The sequence below is a fragment of the Schistocerca serialis genome, chromosome 2 (assembly GCF_023864345.2).
Source record: "Schistocerca serialis cubense isolate TAMUIC-IGC-003099 chromosome 2, iqSchSeri2.2, whole genome shotgun sequence".
Classification (NCBI taxonomy): domain Eukaryota; kingdom Metazoa; phylum Arthropoda; class Insecta; order Orthoptera; family Acrididae; genus Schistocerca; species Schistocerca serialis.
This window is the reverse complement of record NC_064639.1, coordinates 93,887,650-93,907,445: the sequence shown is the minus strand read 5'-3', so window position 1 is coordinate 93,907,445 and position 19,796 is coordinate 93,887,650. Positions and strand designations below refer to the sequence as shown.

Genomic DNA, 19,796 nt, shown 5'->3' with positions numbered 1-19,796 from the left:
CTGAATTGGAAGAAGTAAGGTAACAAAATTTCAAACAAAGCGTCAACTTGAAGATCCACAGCAAACTACGGAGGCCCTAAATTTTATGGATGAGACAGACAAACTGCTCCCAGTCGTTCACCAAGGAATTCGTTTTCAACTCCAACTATCGGGATTTGAAGTGGAAGTGCGTATGAAAGGAATGCAGGAAAGCAGAGATACCAAAATACTTGTATCAAGATCATCTAACATGAATGCCTTAACGTATTCTTATATAATTATGCCGACTGTTAATCTGGACGATAAATGGGCTGGAAAGTTATTTATTGTTCTGCGAGAAGATGAAGGTGCTCTGCCCCCTTCGATTCTTTCTCGTCTGCGTGATCTTACAAGTTTTTGTTGTTGTGGTCTTCAGTCCTGAGACTGGTTTGATGCAGCTCTCCATGCTACTCTATCCTGTGCAAGCTTCTTCATCTCCCAGTACTTACTGCAACCTACATCCTTCTGAATCTGCTTAGTGTATTCATCTCTTGGTCTTCCTCTACGATTTTTACTCTCCACACTGCCCTCCAATGCTAAATTTGTGATTCCTTGATGCCTCAAAACATGTCCTACCAACCGATCCCTTCTTCTACTCAAGTTGTGCCACAAGCTTCTCTTCTCCCCAATCCTATTCAATACCTCCTCACAATACGTGATCTACCCATCTAATCTTCAGCATTCTTCTGTAGCACCACATTTCGAAAGCTTCTATTCTCTTCTTGTCTAAACTACACTCCTGGAAATTGAAATAAGAACACCGTGAATTCATTGTCCCAGGAAGGGGAAACTTTATTGACACATTCCTGGGGTCAGATACATCACATGATCACACTGACAGAACCACAGGCACATAGACACAGGCAACAGAGCATGCACAATGTCGGCACTAGTACAGTGTATATCCACCTTTCGCAGCAATGCAGGCTGCTATTCTCCCATGGAGACGATCGTAGAGATGCTGGATGTAGTCCTGTGGAACGGCTTGCCATGCCATTTCCACCTGGCGCCTCAGTTGGACCAGCGTTCGTGCTGGACGTGCAGACCGCGTGAGACGACGCTTCATCCAGTCCCAAACATGCTCAATGGGGGACAGATCCGGAGATCTCGCTGGCCAGGGTAGTTGACATACACCTTCTAGAGCACGTTGGGTGGCACGGGATACATGCGGACGTGCATTGTCCTGTTGGAACAGCAAGTTCCCTTGCCGGTCTAGGAATGGTAGAACGATGGGTTCGATGACGGTTTGGATGTACCGTGCACTATTCAGTGTCCCCTCGACGATCACGAGTGGTGTACGGCCAGTGTAGGAGATCGCTCCCCACACCATGATGCCGGGTGTTGGCCCTGTGTGCCTCGGTCGTATGCAGTCCTGATTGTGGCGCTCACCTGCACGGCGCCAAACACGCATACGACCATCATTGGCACCAAGGCAGAAGCGACTCTCATCGCTGAAGACGACACGTCTCCATTCGTCCCTCCATTCACGCCTGTCGCGACACCACTGGAGGCGGGCTGCACGATGTTGGGGCGTGAGCGGAAGACGGCCTAACGGTGTGCGGGACCGTAGCCCAGCTTCATGGAGACGGTTGCGAATGGTCCTCGCCGATACCCCAGGAGCAACAGTGTCCCTAATTTGCTGGGAAGTGGCGGTGCGGTCCCCTACGGCACTGCGTAGGATCCTACGGTCTTGGCGTGCATCCGTGCGTCGCTGCGGTCCGGTCCCAGGTCGACGGGCACGTGCACCTTCCGCCGACCACTGGCGACAACATCGATGTACTGTGGAGACCTCACGCCCCACGTGTTGAGCAATTCGGCGGTACGTCCACCCGGCCTCCCGCATGCCCACTATACGCCCTCGCTCAAAGTCCGTCAACTGCACATACGGTTCACGTCCACGCTGTCGCGGCATGCTACCAGTGTTAAAGACTGCGATGGAGCTCCGTATGCCACGGCAAACTGGCTGACACTGACGGCGGCGGTGGACAAATGCTGCGCAGCTAGCGCCATTCGACGGCCAACACCGCGCTTCCTGGTGTGTCCGCTGTGCCGTGCGTGTGATCATTGCTTGTACAGCCCTCTGGCAGTGTCCGGAGCAAGTATGGTGGGTATGACACACCGGTGTCAATGTGTTCTTTTTTCCATTTCCAGGAGTGTATTTATCGTCCATGTTTCACTTCCATACATGGCTACACACCATACAAACACTTTCAGAAACGACTTCCTGACACTTAAATCTATACTCGATGTTAACAAATTTCTCTTATTCAGAAACGCTTTCCTTCCCATTGCCAGTCTACATTTTACTCCCTAAATAGCAAAACTCCTTTACTACTTTAAGTGTCTCATTTCCTAATCTAATTCCCTCAGCATCACCCGATTTAATTTGACTACATTCCATTATCCTCGTTTTGCTTTTGTTGATGTTCATCTTATATCCTCCTTTCAAGACACTGTCCATTCCGTTCAACACCTCTTCCAAGTCCTTTGCTGTCTCTGACAGAATTACAATGTCATCGGCGAACCTCAAAGTTTTTGCTTCTTCTCCATTAATTTTAATACCTACTCCGAATTTTTCTTTTGTTTCCTTTACTGCCTGCTCATTATACAGATTGAATAACGTCAGGGAGAGGCTACAACCCTGTCTTACTCCCTTCCCAACCACTGCTTCCCTTTCATGTCCCTCGACTCTTATAACTGCCATTTGGTTTCTGTATAAATTGTAAATAGCCTCTCGCTCCCTGTATTTTACCCCTGCCACCTTTAGAATTTGAAAGAGAGTATTCCAGTCAACATTGTCAAAAGCTTTCTCTAAGTCTACAAATGCTAGAAACGTAGGTTTGCCTTTCCTTAATCTTTCTTCTAAGATAAGTCGTAAGGTCAGTATTGCCTCACGTGTTCCAATATTTCTACGGAATCCAAACTGATCTTCCCCGCGGTCGGCTTCTACCAGTTTTTCCATTCGTCTGTAAAGAATTCGTGTTAGTATTTTGCAGCTGTGACTTATTAAACTGATAGTTCGGTAGTTTTCACATCTGTCAACACCTGCTTTCTTTGGGATTGGAATTATTATATTCTTCTCGAAGTCTGAGGGTATTTCGCCTGTCTCATACTTCTTGCTCACCAGATGGTAGAGTTTTGTCATGACTGGCTCTCCCAAGGCCATCAGTAGTTCTAATGGAATGTTGTCTACTCCCGGGGCCTTGTTTCGACTCAGGTCTTTCAGTGCTCTGTCAAACACTTCACGCAGTATCTTATCTCCCATTTCGTCTTCATCTACATCCTCTTCCATTTCCATAATATTGTCCTCAAGTACATTGCCCTTGTATAAACCCTCTATATACTCCTTCCACCTTTCTGCCTTCCCTTCTTTGCTTAGAACTGGGTTGCCATCTGAGATCTTACAAGGGCAGTAGGAAATATCTACGTCATAGCAAGCAAGAGTGAAAAAATGGGCGCAAGAGAACTACAAATATGGTATGAGCACTGCTTTTGTCCAACAACTGGCCAAAATAAATTGCTTTTGTTCATTTGGAGGTCTGCGTACAAAAACCATTTTTCTTCAGAAGAGATTGTCCCTCCTGAAAAGTGTGTGACATTGCAGTGAGTACCACCTAGAATCAATAGACAAACTCAGCCTCTGTATGTTTTTTCCGTGCCTATAAAACATATTATCACATGATCTGCAGCTAGGCCTTAAAGTATAGCCAGATTCACGATAAGCTCCACGACGGACTGTTTCGCATTCGGTTGCGTGCAGTCGCTTTCCGTAAGGTCTCATCAACCCCTTACAACAATGCGCATGTGTATGCATTCTTTTAAGAGTTGATGCCTAACTGAAAGTATTGCACGTTTTGTAACTCCCAGGGAGTTCTACTTCTTTCTTGAAGGTGGCAACCTTTGTGATCACTGTGACGCGCCATTTTTCATTCGGTATTCATTGTGTAAGTTAATGGTTTGTTCTGAACATTTGCTTAATGTCGACGATGTCTATTTCGTGAACTGTAATACCTAAATCCCATAGAAGGTTGCCCGCATCTCGTGGTCGTGCGGTAGCGTTCTCGCTTCCCACGCCCGGGTTCCCGGGTTCCCGGGTTCGATTCCCGGCGGGCTCAGGGATTTTCTCTGCCTCGTGATGGCTGGGTGTTGTGTGCTGTCCTTAGGTTAGTTAGGTTTAAGTAGTTCTAAGTTCTAGGGGACTTATGACCACAGCAGTTGAGTCCCATAGTGCTCAGAGCCAGCCATAGAAGGTTAATCTCTGCACCTTCTGGAGACTCATTTTCTGCCACCCTCCTGGTGCACATGGTGAGCAGCAGCTATTGTTTTACTGCCATATCTGGTAAGCCCACACTTTCAATAGAGCCTCACTAAAGAGTGAATTTGCGACCTCGAAAGCAAGGGGTTCCTTGCAAGCCATCACCCGAAACACACTACTCAATTACTCACACCTTCCTACACAGGAACGAACAGGCAAGATGGTCGGCAGGAAACGCATCTCATTTACCTACTGCCACCGTATTACAGAGCACAGCAAATGGAGCGTCTGAATGGGAATGTAGACGTCTAAAAAATGAGACTGACAACAATTGTGAAATGGTTAAGCTGGAATGTTTGCAGCCCAAATACAAAAGTATGCATGTCTATGGGAATAATAGATTCCGGCTGTAGGAAAATTAAAAAGAGCATTGGAACAAAGAGAAGCACCTGCATAAATATCGTTCTCACTGCAAGCCAGTGCTCAGCAAAGAAGGAAAAGCTGAATACAAAGACACCGTTCCTCATAAGAGGTAGCTAATCAAATTTCATGCCTATGGAGTATCATCTCAGTTGGGCGACTGGATTCGTGATATCCTGTCAGAAAAGTCACATTTTGTAATAACTGACGGAAAGCAATCGAGTAAAACAAAGAAGTGTTTCAGCCCTTCTGCTCTTTCTGGTGTCAATAAGCGATTGAAGTCATCAAATGATCAAAACCAATTACAACATGACGTATAAAGGGTATCAGTATTGTGCGAAAAGGGACAATTGACTCTAAATAATGTAACATGCGAAGCCATCTACATGAGTATAGAAAGGAATCCGCTAAATTTCGGTTGCAAGACGTATCACACAAATCTAAAGGCCGCCAATTCAACTAAATAAGTAGGGATTACAATTATGAATAACTGGAATTGGAACGATCACATAGATAACTTTATGAAAGCAAACCAAAATCTGCCTTTTGTTGGTAGAACACTTTGAAAATGCAACAGACCTATTAAATGGAATGTTTCCGCTAAGCGCGTGCGCCCTCTCCTGGAGTGTTCCTGTGCGGTGTGGGATCCACATCAGATAGGATTGACGGAGAACATCGATAAAGTTGAAAGAAGGGCATCTCGTTTTGCATTATCGCGGAAGTAGAGCAGACAGAGAGACGGATGAGATACGGGAGTAGGGGTGGTCATCGTTAAAGCAATGGCGCCTTTCGTTGCAACAGGATCTTCTCATGAAATTTCAATCACCAACTTTCTCCTCAGAGTGCGGAAATGTTTCGTTGGACCCCATCTACTTAGGAAGAAATTATCATCATAATAAAATAAGGAAAACTGAAGATCGCACGGCGCTGTTCGCGATTGGAACTGTAGAGAATGGAACGGTGGAGGAATAATATGACAGTGGTTGGATGACCATCCGCCAGGAACTTAATTGTGACTAGCAGAGTGATTATATACAGGGCTATTACAAATGATTGAAGCGATTTCATAAATTCACTGTAGCTCCATTCATTGACATATGGTCACGACACACTACAAATACGTAGAAAAACTCATAAAGTTTTGTTCGGCTGAAGCCGCACTTCAGGTTTCTGCCGCCAGAGCGCTCGAGAGCGCAGTGAGACAAAATGGCGACAGGAGCCGAGAAAGCGTATGTCATGCTTGAAATTCACTCACGTCAGTCAGTCTTAACAGTGCAACGATACTTCAGGACGAAGTTCAACAAAGATCCACCAACTACTAACTCCATTCGGCGATGGTATGCGCAGTTTAAAGCTTCTGGATGCCTCTGTAAGGGGAAATCAACGGGTCGGCCTGCAGTGAACGAAGAAACGGTTGAACGCGTGGGGGCAAGTTTCACGCGTAGCCCGCGGAAATCGACGAATAAAGCAAGCAGGGAGCTAAACGTACCATAGCTGACGGTTTGGAAAATCTTACGGAAAAGGCTAAAGCAGAGGCCTTACCGTTTACAATTGCTACAAGCCCTGACACCCGATGACAAAGTCAAACGCTTTCAATTTTTGGCGCGGTTGCTACAGCTCATGGAAGAGGATGCCTTCAGCGCGAAACTTGTTTTCAGTGATGAAGCAACATTTTTTCTTAATGGTGAAGTGAACAGACGCAATGTGCGAATCTGGGCGGTAGAGAATCCTCACGCATTCGTGCAGCAAATTCGCAATTCACCAAAAGTTAACGTGTTTTGTGCAATCTCACGGTTTAAAATTTACGGCCCCTTTTTCTTCTGCGAAAAAAACGTTACAGGATACGTATATCTGGACATGCTGGAAAATTGGCTCATGCCACAACTGGAGACCGACAGCACCGACTTCATCTTTCAACAGGATGGTGCTCCACCGCACTTCCATCATGATGTTCGGCATTTCTTAAACAGGAGATTGGAAAACCGATGGATCGGTCGTGGTGGAGATCATGATCAGCAATTCTTGTCATGGCCTCCACGCTCTCCCGACTTAACCCCATGCGATTTCTTTCTGTGGGGTTATGTGAAAGATTCAGTGTTTAAACCTCCTCTACCAAGAAACGTGCCAGAACTGCGAGCTCGCATCAACGATGCTTTCGAACTCATTGATGGGGACATGCTGCGCCGAGTGTGGGAGGAACTTGATAATCGGCTTGATGTCTACCGAATCACTAAAGAGGCACATATCGAACATTTGTGAATGCCTAAAAAAACTTTTTGAATTTTTGTATGTGTGTGCAAAGCATTGTGAAAATATCTCAAATAATAAAGTTATTGTACAGCTGTGAAATCGCTTCAATCATTTGTAATAACCCTGTAGATGTAGATGGGCTACACAAGGGAAAAAACGTGATGGCAGCACCATAGGAAGGAAAGAGGAAATAATTTAAGTTGAAATAGGATATGTGATCCAGATCTTTCCCCGATAGAACAAGAGTGACACCAGCTCGACAGTCAACCCTCCCAGTGGCAGTATATACGGGATAGCCGGGTCCTGTTACAACAGCTGTGGGCCACATGGCTTCAGGGGAGGATGGCATTATCAGCACCCAACAGAGTTTAGTGGGGGCTACAGTTGGATGGGTAATAGTACCGTGCAATATGCTGATTTGTAAGGCTTCTCAGCGGAGTGTTTGCGTGCATCCAGGTCAGAGGAGATGCAACGTCACACTCCTACGTACGCCCATATTGGCAGGTTACTTGCACCTTCGGGTCGATTTTGTAATCACTCAAATAACATCTTGTACCCTCTCAACACGTAAAGTTTCATTTTGTTTCCTCGTTCGCTCCTTGGTGCTTCGCTCTTTTGTCAGGCAGTGTATTACAAAAATATTAAATATCGTTATGCATGCGACAGCGTGCGTACTTAATATCTTCCAAAATGACGCGCATAAAAACGTGATTTTCTGGTGCTTATCCTTGCATTCTATTGGTGATAAAAAGATAGGGTCAATTACTCTGGATAGTCCTTGGGTTAGGACCATCTGTATACACAAAACAAATGTCGTCTCAGTGCATCTATCCTAGAACACAGGATCAAGGTGTGAATACTACTCACTTCCTGCTGCTTAGGCAAATGGAGCCAATTGGTTGGCTCTTTTTGCATTTGATGTGCTCTACTGTGAGGTTGATGGTGATTATGGAGGCATCATCGGTTCATTGGCGGTACCTCGGAAAACACCACGTAAAGATAATCAAAATATCCACGGGTGTACTGCCGGTCTACGGTGTCCAACGGGCACAATGTTTCGGCGATCATACATGTCGCCGTCATCAGGTGAACTAACGCACTGCGCTCCTGTGAATGTGCCGGCACGGAGATCCGTGCGCTATAGCTGCTCAGGTGGAACTGTGTTCGGTCGCGGCGGCGGCCGATTTAAATACCCTCCGCCCGCGGCGCGCTCCCTCCGCTGTCCGTGCCCCGCGCCACGGTCGCGCGGTGGAACAAATTGCGACGGCGTCTGAGATGATGTCGGTGTGATGGCTCTGTCCGCCGGGGTCCTCACAACTATACGTTTGCTCGATTTACTCTTGATTAACCCAATCGCTGGTTCCCAAGCCTTGCTCAGATTATAGCCACAGTCACGGTTTATGAGGTCGTCATTGGTGCGAATTTCGATGGCCTCTCTAACAACGCTGCCCCAATATCTCGACGTCTGTACCAGAATCCTCGTGCTTTCATACTCCATAGCGTGATTTTCCGACAAACAATTTTCAGCGACCGCCGACTTGCTCGGATACATCAGTCGAATGTGCCTCTGGTGTTCACGGCATCGATCCTCGACGGTACGCATCGTCTGACCAATATACGACTTGCCACATTGACACGGAATCTGGTACACGCCGGCCTTCCTCAAACCGAGGTCATCTTTGGCGCTCCCCACCAGTGCACGAGTTTTATTCGGAGGACAAAACACAGTTCCGACCCGGTGTTTCTTCAAAATGCGGGCGATTTTCCCCGAGAGTGCGCCTGTATATGGAATAAACGCAGTGCCTACCTCCTCCCACGTGATTTCATCCATCTCCACAGGTTGTGCTGTTGTGGTTGGGCGGAGAGCATGTTGAATCTGCCACTCTAAGTACCCATTTTTTCGAAATACAGTTCTCAGGTGTTCCAATTCCTGGGGTAGACTCTCTGCGTCAGAGATAGTGCGCGCCCTATGTACTAGAGTTTTAAGTACACCATTCCTCTGTGAAGGGCGGTGGCAACTGTCTGCGTACAAATACAGATCAGTGTGCGTTGTCTTCCGATGCACGCCATGACCTAGGGTGCCGTCAGCCCTACCACTACATTCTCCTCTCCCCGTCCGTGTCCCACTCTTGCTCTCTCTTACTGTTAATATCTCATTACAGGCCATTTGGCAGCACTTAACCTATTGTTTTGTTAAGTGGTTTCCATGTCACCCCCATTTCCTTAAACTGTTCACCGCCTTTGATACCAAATTAAGTAATTAGTTAAGTCATCCCACCATTTTCTGGTACACTTTTCGAATTTCACATGCTTTTGAACACTATTTCTGGCGCATTTTTCTTTGTCACGCACTCGCATAAACTATTGCACTTTCGTTTTAGATAAAAATTATGCAATTTAACCTGGTGTTCTGCACTTAACCTGCTGATCTGCTCCATATCACCCACTCACGCACACCCTCCCCTTAACTACTGTACTGTTAACATAATACTGATATTAAAAATTTATGTAAATCTTCACATTTGTGGGGTAGTTTTTTTCTAATTCACAACATACTATTGGTCAGTGAAATAGGTGAAATATAGTGTAAACAAAAGATCCCTAGTAAAAGACTCATCCTGCCACCTGACACACAACGCTGATGGCGCCAAACACGCACACACCCCCAGGAGGTGGGGTGCACCATTGGCCACTGCAAAGTGATGATGCGGCCGTCAGCAGCTGAGCCATGCACAGGTGTCCATTCGGGTTCCGCAAGCATGAGGCGGTGGAGTCCCTTTCATGCTTGACACCTAAGAAATTCCTGACGAAATTCATGTTCATCTAGGCACAGTGCTGCTGTGATACCTCTCTACCTGTGGATGCTGATGTCACAGGTCGCACTAGATTAACCTTATTCAATGCTTCTGAGAATAGCACTGTGTGCATTGTTCCTAGCGATCCTAACGGGACAGCCCATCCGTCACTGAATTTACCTGTCAAACTGCTGCTGCTGCTGGTGTGAGGGAACTGTCCACCATTGCTTTCTGCATACGAGACTTTCAGTGGCAAAACTATTTTGTGGAGATCGCCACATTGCACTGACAGTTAAAACTCGCAAAAGTTGTCTACAAATCTTCAAATACATACAAGACTCACAAGAATATTACAAACCAGAAACATATTTACCTGTGTAACTACAATTAAATATTACGATTGCTGCTGCAGTCTGACACAGGTCGATCTATGGGTAATGTCTCCTCTTGTGATGTACTCTTGCATCTCGCATATGAAATCGAGACTTCAGTTTCATAATTGAGGTGATGCGAAGTTAGCAATAGGTGTTTGTGACACAGCTCAATCCCCATGTATACATCTGCTTGATAGATGTCCTGTTTACAGAGTTAGTGGTGGCATGACGTGTAATTTCACATGGTCGGATGCCACTGCTATACGTTTATCCGTTTCCTTGTAAGAGGTTTTCACTGTTACTAATGATCTTTTTATATTGGACTGAGGCAGGCATAGTGTAATTTGTGAACCATGATCAGGTGTGAACACTGGACGCTATGCTTCTCTGGAAAGCTTAATTGTGTGCATATCACACAGAATCTATATTTTAAGGAAGTAGTTTTTTTCCGTTTTACAGTTTGTTACCTTAATTTATCGCACAGAAACCTCCAGCAAGGATGTATTTCATGTGGTGCAAATATATTTCTTACACTGGAATACTAGCAGTGCTCATTCCAGATGACTGACAGGCTGGAAACTGAAGCGATCTAGCATACAGCCCGTTTTAAGTGCAGAACCTTCCAGACTTATGAGTGTATGAGTTTAAGTTCTCTCTTACCAACACCCTCCTGGCACTGATCCCACACACTAGAACAATAATTTAAAATTGATAGCATAGTTGATTTATGTAAAACGCTTTGAACTCGATCCATCTGGAGCTCCATCATGCGTAAAAATCACCCATGTCTTCTTCCCCTTAACCATCTGCTGTTACATCACAACACTTTCAGATCTACTACTATACACCAATAAGGGGTGCAAACCTCCTTGACATGGGCACGCCTGGAGAAATTTTGTGCACTTGGATGGGCGAGGGCTCATCAATCTCCATTCATTCCCGAGATGTGGAATGTAGTGGTCTACTTCTGGTCAGATGCAGATTAAATCGGTAGTGGTGCTGCAGAGAAGGTTGGTCAAAGACAGTGCGACAGAGTCTTTCAGTCTCTAATTTTATCCTAAGACTGCGAGAATGCTCTGTGACACCCATCTGCATAGAGATAGATCGTAAATTATGCAGTATACTCAAGACGCCAGAAACATGTAGGGTGTTGTCTGGTTTACTTTTGATGATGTATATGTTCGAGAATTAACCATGAATGGATGTTCTTCACAGTCATCTATCTACATTTGCAATGATACTCGCAAAGTGGAGAAGGGGCCGTTTAGCTATGACATTGAAATGAAATTGGGTAACATGCTGTTGCACCACTGGTCAGTGTTGATGCTTATTATTACGGTACACCGATTGTGTCTTTTCGACCTCATCCATCGACTGGTTACCACATAATGATTGACTTACATCTCTTGTTTGAGATAGAGAAAGTGTTTTGGTGGAAGGGCAACACCTTCTGGGGCTTGGCTAGCACCGACACAGTGATCGCGTGAATGATTGAAATATGAGGAATCAGTTGGGACACAGAGCCGTCAGCTATTCTGTCACTGTGACAGTTGAGTTTAGATGTAGAGGTCGTCAGTCACCTTTGGACAGCAGTTTGGAAGCTCTCCACAATGCAGCCAAACTTTTCCAGTTCCCTTATGTTGTAATTGTCTTTTATTTAAAATCATCCAGTGTGTGTGGTGTGGTTTGGCAGCAGCAGTAACAACATGATTTATACCATGCAAAGTCTAGTTCCCTGTGAGAATCTATGAATCAGAACGTGATAATATCCATTTAGAACCTGACACGGACCCTGAAGTCGTGGCGGAGAAACGGAATTATGGTAGTGTACAAAACGTGTTACAGCAGAAAAAGCAATGTTTCAAACAACGACACAGGATAACAGGGGTCGTCTCTTGTGACTTATTGTATAGTTTATGGGATATGGTCATCCTCCTACAGTGCAGGCGATGCAGCTTTACACTTCTCTGTGCAATAGATCAATACCTGTTTAATTAATAGGACTGTCACATGTGCTCGATGCCGGCATGCAGACAGTATTTGATTTCGACATATGGGAGGAGAGAGATGCAGTACAAATCTAATGGAGATCTCTATCAGATGAAGTTAGTGTAGCTTTTATAGTTCGTAATTTTTCGCTGTTGGATGGTACAGAATAACGATGATAGCATTTGGGGTGATAGATGTGAATGGGACCTGAGCAATGTGAACCTGCTCGAGACTAAAGTATCTGTATGAAGTTTGGAGACGCACCACAATGCAGTAACAAAATCCTCGTCCTTCTCCCAGTTCTCGTACTGTCTTTTAAAGTACCTCATGTTGCAGGAGCAGGCTTCATTCGGCAGAGACCTTACACATCATACGTAGCTGGCAGAGCTACACCAACATGTTCCCATTTCCATCGAATGGTCACAACACAGTCTTGTCATACTAACTCAGCTTAGCCTGTTTCTACTCAGGTTGCAGAAGGTGGTAGATATAGTTTTCTCTGACTTCTACTCAGTTCCGACTGAAACTGGAACGATCACATGTGCAGAGCTGCAGGGATAGTAGGGCAGAGTCTGTGGGGCAGTTGCAAGATGCATAGAGACTAGCTAAAACCACATTGGAATTTTACTGTAGCAAACAAGTTCGAGAAAGGTGACTCGTTTTGACATATGGGAGTGCCATATGAATCACTAGCGGCTGTAATCATTAAAGGAATTCTCCATGGGATCCAATGCAGGTATGTGGTTGAATGCAAAGACTTGATTCCTTATTCCAAACAGCATTTCTAGTGGACAGTGTAACACTAGAAATCTGAGAAGCCTGTGTGCTTTTCGTACAACGTCAATCAGCGCACCATCTACTGTTTGTGATCCTTCTCAATCAACCTTTGCCTATAAACTAGTAGGCATATCGCAGAACCTCTGACATGGCATCGAGACAAAATACGTTACAAATACTGGAGAAATAACTAGCGGCGGCATGAAGGCATTGGAAATATCTGTTTCATACCACGTGCCCCAGCTGAATCACTTTCGAAACTCAGCGATTTTATCATGAGGTCGCATCATGAGGTATGGGTAACCGCACTGCTGGTCTGATAATATAAACTCCTACGATCGCCATCGACATTCAGTGTCACGGTATTTGTCTGGAAAAATCAATTCATTCAGAGGTAATGCCATACATCGATTTATAAAGCCAGTATAGCTTTTACATGAATATTCATGTGTACCTGTACAACCAAGACCGATTGCGATAGTAATATGGTCGTTGCCATCGTGTTCTTTTTTTTTTTTAACATATTGCGGTTTGTGAGATGATTATGCCTCTCTTTCTAAGACACAATGGTAGTACTCGCAGGAAAAACTTATGAGACATGTCCACCTTTCGCTAATTTTCTGTCAGTGTTGTTATGTATCGCCAGCAGTCAGTTATTGGCGAAGCTTTATACTTAGTAGTAGCGGATGTGTGATAGGTTCGCCTTGAGCATCAGGCTTATAAAGTATGTGTGTGTGTGTGTGTGTGTGTGTGTGTGTGTGTGTGTGTGTGTGTGTGTGTGTGTGAGAGAGAGAGAGAGAGAGAGAGAGAGAGTGTGTATTCTGACATGTGCAAAGGAAATGACTATGTCCAGTCGTAAGGAACATATGGATTTGATGTGGAATACTGTGACATCAAAGAGAAGAGTATGTCAAGTCATAAGAATGGTACAGATATTTCTGTTTCAAGGGCCACAGCCATCAGCAAGGTTATTTCCGATACTTCGCTCATTGTCGAATGTCGTCCAATTGAGACCGCTATCGTAATATTTAACTGTATGTACAGTGACAAAATATATATGTGGTCAGTTTGCTAGGGCGATTCTGTCTATTTGTGCTTGGTGCGCTGCAGCGGCCTGTGGAAGAATGATTCACGTTTCCGGCTAACGGTAAGAGCTGTCTGAATGGAGAGGCTTGCTTGTATGCAGGAATGTAGCTGACTTAACTGTGTTGTTCTCTGGACGGCCGAATAGTGAACTGATACATAGTATGTGTTCATCAGCTTTCGTGATCGCGTGGAAATTTGAGAAGATTCAATATGGACGTGTGTTTGCGCTGGACCATTATTCCTTCCCACGTAAATTGTCTGGCTGACCGTATCTGCACATTTCGCTCCTACATTTAGTTGAGGGAACATCAATTGTGGCGGCTGTATCTAGCATGTGAAAGATGAGAGGAAGACACATTTGCTGGTTCTCTAAGCATAACGTTCTAACAGCTTGTTTAGTTTTTTCGTAAGACACTCAGTTTTGCCAACTGAAACGACAGATCCATCTCGCGCTAATCCTACTCTTGCTCTAATGTGTTAAACAGGTTCGGTGCTTAACAGCATGAACTCAAAAATGCGCTTAGACTACGAGAGTTATGCAGTTTCTACACCCACCTACTCCGCCTGTGAAAATTAACTCCAAATGAATGTATTCTTGTGTTGTTTGCGCTCACAATGATTCCCCAGTCATGGGATAGTTGTATGATCTAGATGGTGGAATATATGAATGGAATGCACTGACAAAAACCCCAACTTGGCGGTCTGAATGTGTATATATAAAAGATACCACTGCATATTGGCTGGATTTACAAGTATCGACAATGCCAAACGGTTTCGTGGAAGTGGTGAAATCGATAAACCAAGAAGGTTCTAGGGCTTTTTAAAATTTTAATCACATCCTTTAGTCATCAAAAAATACGTAATGGCGGGAGGCTATTTTGCAGTGCGAAAACGAGACCTAGCTGCTGCAAATGTGGACATCTCATGATTTTTTTATACGCCTACAATTGATAGAAATATCATGCTCTTGCTTCAATAGAAAGGTACCGTTGCCTATGTTCCGACATACGTTTGTGAGAAGTAAGCAAATTACTATTCATATAAAAAAAAATTACGAATGTCTAGTCATAATGGGAGGATAGATTGCACATTGCGAATTGTGATTTCAATGCACTGAGGAGTCTATCCGAACGTAAGTGGTGACAGATTCATTTCGTAAATAGCTGCACAATGTGGCAATGAAAGTGTTCAACTGAACCTGCTATAGTGTACAAACGTGTCGGGCAATGCAGTTGAAACAATACGTCCCCTCTTTGGCACACCTAAGTGTACCCTCGCATTTTCCTTGTTGTTATATCGATAGTTATGTTGATTACAGTACACCAAACTGCGTTGGTGATGTCCTTCCAAGCATTACATCATTGGGTGCAGCATTCATTATCACATAGTGCCGGACACCTGCCCTTCATAACACTTGTCTGAGAGAATCTTGGCAGGATACAGCACCTTCCAGAAGTGTTGATTCAAAAACTTTGTCAGATAATTTTCTAGGACTAAAGAGAATCTAAACATATAGCCAGTGTGAGTGTATATATACCATAATTTTTTTTGGTGCTGTAGAGATATAAAAGATAACTGCAGTGTTTGTGTAAAATGTGTATTTATTGCACTGTAATGTTACTGTAGCTTATGTTCTTGCATGATCAGAGAAAATGAGTGTGTATCCTATCATGAGACACGTATAGATTCAGTGCATCGATGACCGCTAGGGTATGAGAGAGATTTTTATGTGGAAAAATTTGTGTGCCATACGTACTGAGATTTCTTCCAAAACCACAGCTGTCAAGAGGATACATTACCTATAAATCGGTCAGTGTCAGATTGCAGCAACAATCGTAATACTTAATTGTAGTTACACTGGTAAATATGTTCCTGGTTCCCAATATCTTTGTGAGTCTTGTATGTATTTGATGATATGTACACAACTTTTATGGGGTTTAACTGTCACTGTAATGTGGCGATCTGTGCAAAATAGTTTTGCCGCGAATGTCTCGTCTGCACAAAACAATGGCAGATGGTGCTCACACACAGCAGGGGCAGCAGTTTGATAGGTAAATTCAGTCATGAACAGGCTGTCCCATTAGGATCGCTAGGTACAATGCACCCGTACTATTCTGGGAAGCGTTGTAAGAGATTTATGTAGCACAACCTGTGACATCAGTATCCACAGGTAGAGAGATATCGCGCCAGCATGGTGCCTAGGTGAACACGTATTTCGACAGGATTTTCTCAGGTGTCAAGTATGAAAGGGATGCCGCCACTTCATGCTTGCGGGACCCGAATGGACACTTGTATGTGGCTCGGCAGCTGACCGCCACGTCATCACTTCGCAGGGGCTGATGATGCACCCCGACTTTTGGGAGTGTGTGAGGAGTCGGCAGCATTGGCGTTGGGCATCAGGTGGCGAGATGTGTTTTTTACTAGTGATGTTTTGTTTAAACTATATTCGATCGATTGCACTGACCAAAAGAATTCTGTGAATTAGAAAAAACTTCCCCATACATACGAAGAATATCGATTTAATTAATTTGCATAAATTTTTTAGATCAGCACGGTGTTCGCCATACAATAGTTAATGGGAGGGTGTGCATGAGTGGGTGACATGGAGCAGAACAGCAGGTTAAGTGCAGAAGACCAGCTTAATTTGCATAATTTTTATGTAAAACCCAGTACAATAGTTTAAAGGGGTGGTTGACAGAGAAAAATGCGCCAGAAATAGCATTCAAAAGCTTGTGAAATTCGAAAAGTGTACCAGAGAATGGTGGGTGGACACTTAATTTGGTATCAAAGGTGGTGAATAGCTTACTACATGTTTCCAAACAGCAGAGAATGATGAGCAAGAGAAATCCAACTCCCACAAACTGAATTTTTTGTAAATAAACAATATACCTTTGAGTTTCCACCATAGAGTCACCAATTTCCATGTATTCCACACAGTGCCATAAATCCTCTAAATTTTTTAAATAAACAATATTCCACACATTTTTTGAACTGTTTAAACAATATTCCATATACTGCAATCGAATTACCTCCAAATGACCAATCAACTGCGTCTCTTTCCCGCCAATTTCCACGAAGAGATGGGAGGGGAGGGGTTCTACCAGAGGGGCAGAGTTTAATTAATTGATCAATTTAATTAAGTAGCCAATCTAATTTATGAGAGTGAGAAGGGCTATTCCAATAACTCAGACCTGAAAGTGTACCTGTAGCATCAAGGGGTGAGGGGGACTTTTCCTGTGAGCTGGGGGGGAGAGGGAGAGGGGATGGGAGAACAGTAGGTTAAGTACCTGTTAGTGAAAAGGAAGGATCCTTTTAGCAGAACAATAGGTTAATGATATGTCAATCAAAGGAGAACATTAGGTTTGTCCCTGAGTACATTCGGGAGGACAATGGTTCAATCCCTCATCTGGCCATCCTGATTTAGGTTTTCCATGATATCCCTGAATCGCTGAAGGCAAATTCTGCAATGGTTCCTTTGAAAGAGTACAGCCAGCTCCCTTGGCCATCCTTCCCTAATCCAATGAGAGTGATGACCTTGGTGTTTGGTCTCCTCCCCCAAACAATTCAACCCACTCTGAGTGCATACCTGCCCCTGATGCAGGCAACCCACACTAACAAAAGGCGCTCGAACATAATTTGTTACACTACTTGCATGCTGTTGCAAGCATGCCAATATCAGATTGTGTATAGTGAGGAGAATGTAACTGACATATGCATGACTTCTGAAGTGTAATGTACTGAGGTCAATCTAACATGGAAGTTATGGGTTTGTAGTTATACATATGAAGTTATACATTCATTATATTTTTCAGTAATATTTCTTCGTTTGTAGCAATGTCAGATGATTCAGATCTTATTTTCGTATAGACGCATAATGGCTCACACCTTTTGAAATAACACCTTTGAAAATAGTCTCTGTACAGGGAGACTCACTCGCTGGCATAGTGTGGACTGTCTGTTCACTCCTAAGACAGCTGACGATCGACTAGAAAGGCGAAAGCTCGTTCACGGCAAAAAATGGAATAATGAAATAAACAATGTTGCCCAATATTTGTACTTTGTTTTTCGGTTTTTAAAGTGTTAGTTTCTGTCAATCGTGGGGCAACCTGTACGCAAGGTACCATTTTCTTTCGACTTAAATGCATGCGAACCAACTGATGGATAATTTCGTGAGTTCTATCCACGTAACAGAGATTTGTTTTCCGGAAAAGTGAAGCGAAATCAGATTTTGATTGGTTTCTATATCTCGTACCAGCAATGGTTCTCCAAGAACGTCGATATTTTGAGAAAACAGTATTCGGACATATCTCGCATTCGAAAGACTGTACCAGCAGTAGCGTTATCAGCATTTACCAGATGTGGTTAAACACCAGCAAACACCTTTGAAACTTTAGACCAGCAGCTAGAATACGACTTGTCACACACGCGACAGCAGAATTTAGATGGACAGAAGATTGGTACGCTATTACAGCGGACGCCGGCAGACGGGCGCCCGCCTCCTCACCCAACCCCCAACTCACCGCTACTGGCCCGCTCGGCCGCCGCCGCCGCCTATTTATCACGGCCACACTCACCCCCTCCACCCCCACCAGTAGGGGTGGCTGACCTGGTGCGCGGTCGAGGACCTCGCCCTCACAAAGGGCCGCTCGGCACAGCCCCACAGCCCCACCCTACACCTGCTCTCCGCTGCCCAGAATAGGGCCACAGTGTTTGGCAAGGGTGCCTGTGTATTCGTGTGGCCGTGGGGTCCCACGTACTGATACGCGCTGCAGCCCGCAAAAGGCTCATCGGCAGCCGTTTAACCGAACGTATGATGGACTCACGCCTTCAACAAACTTATAAAGAGGACCTTAACTGATCATACTTTGAAATGCGAAGTCTATGACGTACAATTTCATATCTTAGCGTTCAATTTACAAATAATACAATATTTTTTGTAGAAAGGAAGAGGTAGTTAAATAAATTAAAATATGAGTTCCTACCTAGCACAAAACTACGGATTCTAGCTACCGATTAGTTGTAGTCCACAATTAAGAAACCTCTTAGAGAGGTATTACATGCATTCGACATCAAAGAAAGTAATGCCACATAAGTTCGCGGTCGGAACAGGGACGCCGATGTTTCATTTCTACAGGTGTCGACTGCAGTCGGCAGTGAAACGTTAGTGAATAATTTTACGGTTCGAACACGGAGTGTCGGGCACGTCACAAGTCCACACAACCAACAGACAACACGTACATAAACATTTAAACACATACAGATCATTATTTTTTTTAAATTTTAGTCTGTGATAATTCACAACTTTGTCCCAGAAATAAATTGAAGCAGTTCCAATCCTCCAGTCAGACCAAAGTTTTGGAGAGGTTTTTGTCAACTGTTAGGAGAATGCCAGTCCTGTTGCTCCCTTCCTACTCAGTTCGAATTGGGACTTCCTCAGCCCTGCCCCGACCCCATTGTGCCGTGAAATATGGCTCAGAACGACCGGGAGTCTTTAGTGGTCCAGATTTCAAACAGATCCCACTGCTCTTGCATAACGATGCACCTCGGTATGGAAATTTTCTCAGAACTTAACTGCAATCGTAAAAGACTACTTCTTATTAAACACTTTTATAATTACAGCAATGCCTGTAGGAAAGTACTATTATCCACGCCAGCACATTGAAGTGACTTGGACTCGACTAATGTCTGAAGTAGTACTGAAGGGAGCGGACACCAAGAATCCTGCAGGACTCTCCATAAATTCGTAAGAGTACGAAATGGTGGAGAGCTCTTCTGAACAGCATGTTGCAAGGCATCCCAGATATTCTCAATAATGTTCATGTCTGGGAAGTT

The 19,796-nt window shown here is 44.3% G+C and overlaps 1 protein-coding gene across 1 annotated transcript in view; it reads left to right on the top strand.

Annotated features, from left to right (window-relative positions):
* Window positions 1-18,663, top strand: part of LOC126455747 (uncharacterized) — a 120,268-nt gene extending 101,605 nt beyond the window's left edge. The window contains exon 3 of the mRNA XM_050091515.1: window positions 18,436-18,663. Within this exon, the coding sequence (XP_049947472.1) occupies window positions 18,436-18,663 (228 nt within the window). The remainder of the gene's footprint in view (window positions 1-18,435) is intronic.
* The last annotated feature ends 1,133 nt before the right edge of the window (window positions 18,664-19,796 follow it).